This window comes from Liolophura sinensis, chromosome 7, assembly GCF_032854445.1.
Source record: "Liolophura sinensis isolate JHLJ2023 chromosome 7, CUHK_Ljap_v2, whole genome shotgun sequence".
Taxonomy (NCBI): Eukaryota; Metazoa; Mollusca; class Polyplacophora; order Chitonida; family Chitonidae; genus Liolophura; species Liolophura sinensis.
The window spans coordinates 53,826,749-53,839,383 of NC_088301.1; the positions used below are offsets into that span (position 1 = coordinate 53,826,749).

Below are 12,635 nucleotides of genomic sequence, written 5' to 3' on the forward strand. Positions count from 1 at the left end.
CATCAATGTTTGGTTTATTTGTCTTATGCTAACATAACATTATGCTAATCCACACAATCCACTTCCACTACAAAACCATTTTCTGGCACAGAAATCATGGTATTTAGGTTTCAAAAAGTTAAAAGGCAGAGAAATAGTCAGAATTCATACTTACTGATTTGAAGCATTCAGTTGGTCGGATAATATGACCTGGCCCCGTGCTACCTTCCCCATCGAAACATTTCTTGATATTCTGAGTAAAAATATCACTGATTCTTGTCAATGGAAAAACACACATTGCAGAGTCTTCTTGTTCTGCAGGTGATTTTGAAAACACTGCATAAAGAACATCTTCTGTTAACGCAATTCCAAGACTTTGTGCTAACTCTGTGCCAGCCTTACCCACTCTTGCTGCACGCACAATGTTGTACATTGTTCCTTGGTGAGAACAATTTAATGGAACTTCTGCGTAGGAATAGTATCGCTTGTCATTTTGGCAAATTCGTATCATCTTAGAAATGTACTTGGAGGAGTAAGTGTTCTTCTTTTGCTTTGTCACCATGTAGCTGAAGTTGTCAGAAGAAAATCCATACACATATTCCACTCGAAATCTGTCTCTTTGTTGAGATTCTATATCCTGCTTTGAACTTGCTGACCAGCTCTTGTAAAATATTTTGAAGTCTGTGAGATTTCGGCTACTGAAGGAAGGAACAAGATCTCTGTATGCTGGGAGGCCGACATTTGTCCATGTGGCTCCAACATACATAACACTGCTCTGTGGCTCCCCCTGGCTGGGAGAAGGACCAGGGGCAATAAATGCTACAGTTGATGAGGTTTCGTCATTGGCCACAACGGGCTCATACACATCTGCATCCTTTTTGGTGATATTCTGAAGATCTCGTTTCTCACAGAATCCATGGAAAAGAGTTGAACATGCTATAAGTCTCTGTGTTTTCCCATAATCAATCAGAAGTACCTTGTTGAAATTAGGCCTCAACTCCTGGGTGGGACAGTGAAATGGGTCTCTAGGGTAACACTGGGGGTTGTCTTTCATAGGGCCAGTTTTCACAGAGCTTTCTAACGTCAAGTTGGGAGTGATTTTGTAGATTTTGTTAACGGCAGCCATATATATGATGCCAGTATTCTTGTTAACAACAACATGGTTGAAGATGCCAGGATTGCTTGGGTCAGTAAATTCACTGACCACATATGTTGAGGATACTACAGACAAGATGGAAGTCAGTACAACACAACAGTAAAAGGCGGTGTAACACATCTTGGCTAAATCCTCATCTCCACGCTCTACACTTTGGCTTCATTAAACTGAAAAGCAGAAAGAGAAAAAATAAATATGCAGATTGTAAAACAAACGACTTTCAGGAAATTTGGAATGCCTGTTATTACTCTGGTTTTCTGGATTGAACTGTAAAAACATTGAAACTTTATCACTTGTAGGATGGCACATCATTAAAGTCTAAGTGGAGGAAAATTTTTTTTTTCACCACTCAGCTTTGTTTCCCAGAGGCAAACAAGCTAAGCAAACAACAATACTACTTACTAGATTAAAATACTCTAAAACAGGTCTAACTTTGAACAACAAATGGAGAGGTATAGTTCATAGACGAAAACCCCAATTTAGAAGATGCAGGATAGATGTATTCCAAGGTTAGATGTATGTGAATAATTCATCAGCAGTGCTCTAGTGATGGCTTACAGTAAAACCACGTAGTAATTCTCATTGTATTGACACCAAGGGACAAAGACCACCACGCCATTTTCTCTTAAGGTATCACCCACTAAATGATATTGAACATTTTACCTCTGGTCGATTGCCATGGAAACACATAAGACTAGTCTGCTTTGCCGGCAAGCAAAATATGACACCTAATACGGCAGACTCACTATGCCACCATTCGCACATTGTCAAGGCAATGGTACATCACAATGATAGCGGATGTGAAATCTGATTCAGTAATGGTACAATTTTCCCAACAATATTTCTGCTTGCCTTTCTATTACATGAAATACATTGGTACCACACATAAACTCCATTACACTTTTAACAAAGCAGTCCGATGTATGTATGTTATTCTATGGTACATATACATCACATATTTCAGTTCATGTGTGTTCATAAAGTACACAGGATATATGGTACACATGAACAGCAGAAAGATGTCGCACTTTTACTCTCATTTGTGTAGCCCAACTAAGCCTCCCACTGCACTTGTATAGTTGTGCATTTACAACTAACCCATTTGTATATTCCATTCTGAATTATTATTGTGACAAGAAAGCAAGACCAAAAAAAAAAAACAAAATCCAGAGATGTTCGCACTAATAGTAGATATTTGTTATGATGAGCAGCTGTAGACATTCTCGCCCTAGGTAAACTACAGCCATTAAACTAGGTGTAACGAAGTGATGGGCTGAAATCACTTCCAATATTATAGTGTTTTGATGAAAACGGAAAGTGCTGAAAATACCTGTATCCTCTAGCACTGCAAACAACACAACTTGTTCTGATTAAATAGCCAGGAGAACAGACGTTTTAACCAAAGGATTTCCAGCCTACCATACACACACCAGAAATCACAGAACTACCCTCAGGGCTCTTGTACACAGAATCGATTAACTATCCCAATAACATCTAGCTCAAATTCCTTGAAAACAACTCACTGATTTATACCCACGCGACGACATGGATTACAGCAAAATTAATATATATTAGTGTTGTTTCACAACTCATTAACTCCAGAGCTACTGCTGCACGCACTTGAGCGGTGAGACATAGTCATCAGGTAATTACAGGTAATATAATCAAGAGAGGAGCTACTTACATGTTAACCTTTAACCAAATATTTCTATCTCCAAGTCTTAACATATGCATGTACATGTATAATTATATCTTACACGGCTCTCGAGTAAGATATGTGTCTTCTGAATTTATAGTATTATTACTAGTACAAACCCAAGTAAAAATCTTCAGGAGAACTTTTTTCACTCTGCCAAATTATGGCCAAGGATTTCTTAATCCTTATACATATGGCTATATTACACATGCCATTAGAATTCAGTCCTTCACATTTCAACAACATATAGTGTAAAACGCCCTACAATTACAGGTAAGCCATTCACAAAGTGCAATAAAACTTATACGTCACTACACCCTACGCCTACCCATGCACAGTATCCTACAATACATGTAGTGGTTAGCATAGCTTTGAAGTGACATCATGACCCCAAGTACTGCAAGGCTAACAAATGTGGATAACATTTCAGGATGTTAAATGGCTCAGGTATTGAATGAAAGGCTCTCTTTAAATGGTGCAGAACGTATTACTTAAGCTTAAGGACACGACAGGTAATACAAAGAATAGATTCAAAGGCTATACCACTGTGCAAAACTTGGCTTTTACCGACGACAATGACATATACATGTACATGTATGTGCCAGTCCGAAACTTCCATATTCAGGTAGTTATTTTTATATGGACCCACTCTATTCAGTCCTAAACCCAAGTCTCAGCCAAGCCTGACTGCTGACCAGAAATAGCAACATTGAACAGGTGCTTGATATATATGTGTATGCATATATCAAAATCTGTCAGAGCAACTGTATGTTTTTTTTAACGTTCCACTTCTACAAACAAACAAATTTCAGAGAGGTCAAAACAATACTGCAATGACACTGCCTGCAAGGTTAACATGAGATGTGCTTGAGAGAGTGATACTTAACACTACCTCAATTGCTCTATACCAAGTAAAACACACTTGGTTGTACAATATGCATGCACATGCTCTAGTAAGGGTCTGTATCATGAAAATGTCACATCACCAAGTGAAAATCTGATCCTTTAATCCCATACAATTACCGCCACAAAGAAATGTACACCTGTATGATGACATCACAACTAAATGATTTTGTGTATGTACACTTTAATAAGGTCACAGAAATAAATGTGAAAATAAGGCTTATTGCAGATAATCGGTGCACAAATGATGAAATAAAAATAAATGACAATAGTCAAAATTTAAACTTTGCTTTCAAGTTCTTATGATGATGATTTTCAGATTAATTTTACGGAATGTTTACAATTTCATGAAAGATAGGCAAGAACATGCACTTGTACTTTTTTAACAATGGAAAGTCTACAACAGTTGATAAAGTTATTTTTTCAAAACCTTCCCTTTTAATGTCCATACATGTATAAAATCACCACACACAAATACTAATTTGTCTTACATAAGTTAAGGGCACTCATGTAGGATTAAAGATGTACACATTTTTCAAGCAACTTGATTTCTCTTTATATTTACAATGGCGCCATTAATTAATGGCCCAATCATGTATAGAGATAAAGTAGATCTAGAGTGACAAGATGTCACATAGCAGAGGTGAGGATAGCAAAAATGCCTGGGATAAGAGTCCTAGGATGCTAGAATCAGTGAGGCGTGAAGTAATCGGGTCCAATCCTGCCACTTTCACAAGCCTCCTGATCTCCAATTATATATTCTGTAACCTCAAGTGGTAAAGATGGCACCACTGAAAATTGAAAACCATACAAGGCAGCCTGATAATACAGCTTATAGTGGTGTCCAGGGCTAAGCCACACAGAGGGATTAGTATCATCAGTCTATCACACTTTTATCAAGAGGTGTCGTGATGAATAGCAGGAATGTCTAATCTGGATTTAGGCTTCACTGGCATACACTGCCACCAGTAGAACAACAATGATAAAACATTAATGAGCATTTTCCCCTTTAGTAAATATGATATGCAGATGGGCTAATGCCTCTCCCCTACCCCTCCTATTTGGCTGACTTAATTCCTAGTTTGGGCCCAGGTAAGACATGGAATGATTAGCTTAAAGGTGAGCTGGTAAATCCACTTTCATGCAAAGGTAAAGGTAAAGGTAATAACATGTACATTGATTCACAGGTAACAGAATAAATATAACAGCCACAGACAGAACTTGGGTTTCTATTGGGGGCTGTCAAACACACCCTTTCTGGTGGAAAGGAAGAAACATCCATCAAATTCTAGAGTGACCTAGTTTAGTACAAATTGTTGTCCTCCCACCAACTCACTTCTCACTGAAGGAGTTCTGATAGCTCTCCATAGACCAAGATTGCTTGCCCCAGTTTTCTGCATACCTGGTAACCATGAAATGAAGGCCACATACATAAGGGTTATCTATCCAATACCCATTTTTCACCAACCTAAATACACATGAAGCAACTGATAGATTCTCCATGCATATATTTTAAAAATAGAATTAACAATTTACATTAATTTAGACAGATACCTGTTTGCTGCTCTTCTACATGTGTATGTCAATGAAGATGTGCAAAAACTAGCCCTTTCCAATGTCTTACGTGTAAGTGCCCTTTCCGTTTAAAAAAGTGTATCTGTCCTTCAAATCCTTGATTAATTCTGCTGCTTTAACTACATAATTATTTTATCTTCTTGACCACTATGTTAGTGGGATACTGTTTTACCAAAATATGTGACAGTAAAATACATGTATACACATTATGTCTACATGTAAACCATATGTACCAATGCGACCAACATAAACCCACTGTAAGCTTGTTTAATAATACTCTTGCGACTTTAATGGCTGTTTGTAATCTGCCATGAATCAGTATTCTGTGAGAGATATCGCAGGTAATCAGGTGACTGTCAACTCCTCGCTCACCTGTTTCACCTAATACAGTGGACCACCTGTGAAGTCAAGTGATGATTTCACTGTCATGACTCAAGCCACTGGCTAGGTGAAGTTAAATGTGCCATCTGACAACAACCAGCAGTGGAATCTATGAAGATTAAACCCCAACTGGCTTTGGATTACAAGGCAATTTGAACTGAAACTAGATTACCCAGCCCAGACCTGCTCGATGAGCAGATTAGATAGGTAACATATAGTAGAGGAATGGAAAGATAAAAAAAGCACTGTGGCAGATAGCCTGCAGTTAGCATAACCTTATTAAGTCAATTCCTGCGGATATTATGGGAAACCTGATTACCCATTGCTGACACCCCAGTCTTAAAAAGATCACGAGGTAGGCAGGGTTTTGTGCAGCAGGTATGCGAGAAAGAGGCCAACGAACGAACACACCATGAATACGAGAGAAGATGAGCCAAGCTGGCTAAAGCCGAGCCAGCACTGGAGGAAAAGTGGGCTAGACAATAGTACTGAGACTGCTAGCTATGTCACCTTTCTCTTCTGAAGCTGCACATAACACCACACAGACTCCAAAGTATACCTGTCCTTATTGATCAGACCTTTCCAGATCAGCAACCATTTCCACGTATCCCAGTTATATGGCTGCTGATAACTGATGCAGCCAACTGATTTCAGGAAGATATTGGCTCAGGAAACTGCATACCCATTCCAACGCTCAACCTGCCTCTTCACCTGTGTGTGTAAACGTTGGAGTTGATCTTCACTTCAGTTTTTGCCAGAAAGCATTTTCTCCCCTTTTATGCTCTTACCCTGGCAGTGGAACACTATGGCAAGGCCTGCACAGTCCTCGTCCGCTATCTTACAGCTATCCAAATTAATAGCACTTTCCCAGTAAGATACAGCATTTGAAATGTTTTGCTAATCCACATGTATTTTCTACAATGAACCATTTGAATGGAGAGTGGGGGGGGGGGGGGGGGGACCCTGAGCTGGACTTAACTCAAAGCCACTTTTTTGGTGAGAAACTGGTAAGCCTTTGTCCTGAGCTAACATGCTAACCATTTGGCCAAGAGCTGAAATGTGTACAAAGTTCAGTAAAAACACATAATTCAGTAATTCAGTAATTAAGTAGTTCAATAATTCCACATCACTTGAAATCACTTATAAAAGAGTAACTCTGAATTCAACTTACGCACTAATATTATCTGATTTTGAATACAAAACTACATCAGCAGGGCTTCGTATAGTTTTATCAGTCTAGACATAATAAAACCCTCAAAATGTTGCAAGACAAATATCACATAAACATTTCAAAAAGTAGAGAAAACAGGGTGGTCACATTGTAAGTGACATATGTGCATCTTTCTAATTTTATTTACAAGTTTACCACCACTTGCTGCCAATTGCTTGTTTACCTTTGTTTGTTTGTTTGTTTATTTATTTTTCTTTTGGAGTCCTGTCTGTTTCAGCTCTGTGTAATACATAGGTGTTGGATTAATCCACTGAGCCTTCATCAGAAGCATGCTGCTGGCTGTGAGCACATTTGATAGAGCACATCACTAAGACCATAACTAAGGCTTTAAGGCAGTAATGTACATGTATGTACCTCAGCTAGCCTGTGGCACATATACAGTATGAAGTCCAGCTACACCCAGCCGGACAGTGTAGGAGAAGTAATCCCTACTTCTACAAGCAAGTGGTTTTGGTAGCGAACTCAATTATGGAAATGATCCAGTAAGACCAGTGGCACTGATGACTATATGCATGTTAATTCCTCTACCTGGCATCGGCTGTATTAAAGAGTCAAGGGAGGCTTACAACAGACAGAATATATTAGGTTCGCTCCCTTTGTGTTGTGGGCCTGGACTGGGAGATTTACAGCAGGTCAGCATGCAATCTGCGGCAGTGGGTAGACCTGACACAGGGTGCCACTGCCTGCCCTTTCTCACACTGCTCACTAGGAGCCACAGACCAGTATGGCTTGTTAAGGCTGCCCCCTATGCTGCATGCCCTTCTATCTATACCAGGTCAACACAGGCTAATGGTAACCAGTCCTGCAAAGGAACAGATTTTTTCCTCCCTCATTTTCATAAATATCTCCCCATTCAGGCTACAAAAAATAAGATCTACCTGTATGTACACCTTTGAAATTCATAGATTCAATGGGAAAACAATCCCACAGCTGCAAAAATATGTATTATTCATGTGATTCTACACTACACTGCTAGCGTAAACTTGCATAAAAACATGCATTCAGTAATGGAAAAGGTACAGACATTAAAGCACCAACTGCAACATCATAGCTCCTTCCCACTTGCAAAACAAATACAGTACCTTGTAAGTACACCAGTTCCTGAAATCACATACATGTACAACCTCAATCATACATGTACGTCCTTCACCCACATCCTAACCCCGCCCACACACAAATCTCAAAGCTCTGGTCAGTCTTATTAGTAAGGAATGAGTACATGAGATATTACAAGAGAATGCTCCAGGGAACACATCTTAAACTCTTCCTGCTGACTGCCTTGAGATCCTTCAGATGTACAACTAGTATTACAACCTTTAAGAAAACCAGTTGCACACACACGAAGATGTACTTCAGAATGTTACATTGGGTCAAAGTCCCTCCTGCAGAATAGATCCAGCACTAAACAACAAGTTCATTCACAAACTGACACACAGAAGAACACACCTCTTTTCTATGATCTCATGTTTAAATGTAACCGTACCTATGCTATCTACACATGTCATTTCCACGATACATGGCTTAGGAACTGAAGTAGTTATGTCTGTCTACAAACATCACATCAACTGATTTACTATCTTACAGCCCCCTCAAATCAGCTCTCCAAATTCCTGTGTCACCTAAACGGGTCATTCAGAGGAAGCCATTACCGGGATCAAGCCTTACCTAAATGACCTTGCCTACAACTCGGCAAACATGTCTTCATGCCTCCACAAGGTATGTCTCAGGTTTTAGCCATGCTATACACTCCTTACCAGGTCACCTACATTCACAGTATTTGATACCAGTGCAAAGGGACAACATATGCATGTACATGAACCCTTACATCAAAGTACATGCATGGCTTCTATGAGCAAAAACTGTACCCCAAAAGCCAAAAATATGTATCCTAAACACTGGTAAAGATAATCATCAAACATAAAAAGTACATACTGATATACACATACCACACTCTGGACAGAACAGTTCCTGTAAGCATATCAAGAATCACAAACTTTGACCGAAATAAACCTTTGTTATACTGGTACAATACCTGCTTGGGATCTCCTATTTCATAGCCAATGCCAATGCACTTGTCTTTTCTTTGCCTTTCAGAAGTGCATCAGACAATCATACATGGTCCATACACGTTTTATACAATGACTTGTGTAGAGACATGGAAGATACCTTGACAATCGGACTGATGGGCACACCCACCACTTGACTCCTCCTTGCTTCACAACCCCCATCACCCTAGGCATGAATAGGTATGTTGCACACTCAATACGTTTTTGTTTTCATTCTGTCTTGTCATTCTTACCACAACTGTATGCAGGTATGCAGACTCTTATATTGTAGTATAGGGTTCCATGCGAGTAGGATTTAGTTTCTTTAGTCAGCTAAATACAACCTTACAATAAATTCATAAGTTAGCAGATATGATGTGATATGGTTTGCACCAAAACTGTATTAAATATACAAACCAAAGTCTACTGTTTCACAACGAATGCCTGACTGGATGGCCATGGACCCATACCCATCCCCAGGGATGGATTCAGTGATTATGCCTCTAGTGTAAATATGAGCCTCTGACAGAGACCTTACCTCCAGTTTAGTACCTCAACAGCGCTCTAGATGTAGTACATTACATATACATGTATACCAGTCAGCCAGTTTTGACTGCTTCAGCTGCAATCTCAGAGTGAGGTGAGATACATTAAGCTAGCTATTTATACCATATTTCCCAACTTCTATAAACCATTAGGCCTTAACAATAACAGGGCTGTGTGTAGCAAGGCGTACAGTGTCAAACCTCTATCTCCCGTTACCCCGGAGGGTTCAGGGCCCAGGATTTCATTCCTATCTCCAGCACAGCTTTGAGATTGTTGAAGGAACCTCACCCACCTAACAGCTTTACCGTCTTCATTCTCACGTTGATGAAATCTCCCCCAGCACTCTGTTTAAGTTGCCTCTAACCTTTCCTCGCTAACTGATGCTATGACATCCCACAATATGGCTGCATCAACAATGTCAAACAAGTGTTCTACGTCTGTCTCTCCAATCCCACGCACAACTGTTCAAGGACTTAAACAAATAAAACACAGAAAACCATAGCAAAAAGCCACTGACAAAAAACCTTTGATGTTACTTCCCAGATTCTCTCTGAGCTATTTCATGAATTTTACCTGTATCATCCTTGATCCCACAGAGGAAGGCGAGAGTTGGGAAAAAAATCTATGTATCACTCAGTTTCCTATTGCTATGCATTGAGTGAAAAAAGGGGGCTTTTTCAGAAACAAATGCATTTTTGTTGTGAATGTCATAATGATAGGTAGGGCAGACCAGCCTTAACAGGTTTAAGAACACAGGTCTATGTCACACATCCCATACAATGTGGATCCACCTGCATACTGTACACATGGACAGCATGATTAAACTTATTAGACAGTTCTGAAGGGGTGAATATTTTTTCTGCTTTTACCTTTTCCACTCGAGGTGATTCAACCACACTGACATGCCTCAGTATCTTTTACTTATCTATGCAATGAAAATATTTTGCTGTTTTCATGGTCAGTGAAGCATTAAATCCAGTCAACATTTTCCCACAGTCCTGTTTGACAAGTCTGAAGGAGCTACAGGGCCAGCAAGAAAGGGCCAGGTATGACCTTCTACCAAGCGGATCTGCATGGGCGATGTCAATATGAGTTCTTATAGAATGGCAGCACAGAGGGCTAGCACACATGTGGAGGAAATTGGACACAGGGGGGAGAGAGGGGGAGTGAGAGGGGAGGTCTCCACACTAAACCATCATGACACAATACCATGCTAAACAAATGAATGCCATTATCAGCTTAGCCAGAGTCATTGATGTGGAACAGTTATCAGGTTCAGAGGGCCTTTGGTTAGGAATTCTCAAGATATCCTATCTAATGTCTCTCAGAAGATGGAAGCAGATATTGTTGCTTCACAATCAAACTAAGATTACAGAAAAGCCTCTAAAGACAACAGGAAGAGCTACATTTTTGCGAGATTTCACTAGTGCTGTCAGACCAGTGAACTTGGGCCAACACGGGAAAATGACAAGGACATTTAATCAAGACCACTGCTCCACTCTGGAGGCAGTTTAAAATATAAACAGACTAGAAAGTATAAGGTGGAATCCGTCAGTGCACTGGGAAATACTTACAGATGATGGTAAAGCTCAGCAGATGGGAAGTGTTATGTCTATGTCAGCTCCTATAACTGTGTGCCCACTCCCTGCCTGGGACTTCCATTCAACTACAGCATTCCACAGATTGCTAGCCCTGGCCATCAGCTTTAACAATAGGGTGTCCCAGTGAAAGGACTGGTGGATTTTGAGACATGGAGTTAACACTGTGTAAACACAGCCAATACATGGGGCTAGGCTGCTCTATAGGTACTTACTGACCTACAATTAACAACTTGTATAACAACACTCTAATCCAAAGCCTAAACCTTTATGAATAAAGCCAGATACACCTTGACATAAACTGCTTATAGTGTAACATGTGTGTCTTGTTTAAAGTCACTGCTTACTCAATCAATCAAGTGACCGCAAACAGATTGATACAAATCACAGGAAATAAATAGTTACCTTGAACATGATCAAGTGACCAGCACGGAGCACTGCGCAAGGGTAAGTGAGCACGGAGTAAAGACTATATGCACCTGTACACAGCTCGTACGTGCCTTAGCGGCTCTCGTCCTCAGAAATCCAATAATGACAAGTAGATTAATGCTAGCAGGCGGAAATGAAATGGTTACCTTTTTCAGGATGCTATGTGCTGATTCATTCTTACTCCATGTAATGCTGATAAAACTCTGGCACGGATCACGGGCACAGACAAACCAAGCCCCTGGCAATCCTTACACAGTACCACGTATCCTTCAGTGTGTACACTGGGTATCACCTCACAAACACAACCGACACACACGTCAGGTGAATCTAACAAGAAACGAGTTACACAGGTAATCCAACGCCTTCCCTGACCAACTGCTAGCACACAGGAATCCTACAATTCTGATATCAGGCTAGGAAAACATCTTCAGGTCGTCGTGGCTAGCTGCCACAGGTATCTGTACACACACACACATACAGCATGCAGGCAGGCAGGCAGTAGGGAGAAAGGAGCAGGGTTCATCACACAGTGCTGGTTATGATGGACTGATCTGTGTATGCTGGCTGTAACAGCGACAGCAGCAGAGCAAGAGCTCTTAGGGAAGGCTTGCTAGTCAGCGGGCACTCCTACCTCGGTCACAGTGGTTGTGTACTCCACAGCTCTCAGGCTCTGACTGAACACTGGGGAAACTCTGTAGCTAATCCTCCCCAACAGGCTCAGCCAAAACTGACGACACTGCCCCCTAGGCTAGAGTATCTCACAGCTGATGACCTACTTTCTGGGCTGTGCACTGGCTAACTCATTCTTTTTAGGCCCTTGGCCAATGGCAGTAAAGAGCAAGACGCTTTACACATGCTATAGACAGCTATATTTGAAGAGAGCAGACAGAGTGAAGTAAAAAACACAAGAGAAAATCCCTTTTCCAACCTTAACCACACTGTTTTCATCAACACAACAGCTAGGTTTACTTCAGTTTGTGTTAGCATGCAGCGGTAAGATTTTGGCAGTGACGGGGGGGGGGGGGGGGGGGTAAAGTTGAGGGCAGGTACAAAGATAGATCCAACAGGCTGTAGCCAGGGTAATCAGTTTTCCTTA

At 40.6% G+C, this 12,635-nt stretch overlaps 1 protein-coding gene across 6 annotated transcripts in view; it reads right to left on the reverse strand.

The window, feature by feature from the left end:
- The window catches only part of LOC135470438 (plexin-A4-like), a 112,457-nt gene extending 100,267 nt beyond the window's left edge, over positions 1 to 12,190 (reverse strand). For 4 of the 6 annotated variants that reach the window (XM_064749386.1, XM_064749387.1, XM_064749384.1 and 1 more), the window contains exons 1-2: positions 11,686 to 12,113; positions 155 to 1,302 (exon numbers count right to left, since the gene is read on the reverse strand). In XM_064749386.1, coding sequence (XP_064605456.1) covers positions 155 to 1,255 — 1,101 coding nt within the window. In that variant the 5' untranslated portion in view covers positions 1,256 to 1,302; positions 11,686 to 12,113. Of the gene's footprint in view, positions 1 to 154; positions 1,303 to 11,515; positions 11,536 to 11,685; positions 12,114 to 12,170 lie in introns of those variants that run through there. The other 2 variants (XM_064749383.1, XM_064749382.1) reach the window with 2 other exon arrangements.
- Positions 12,191 to 12,635: the final 445 nt, after the last annotated feature.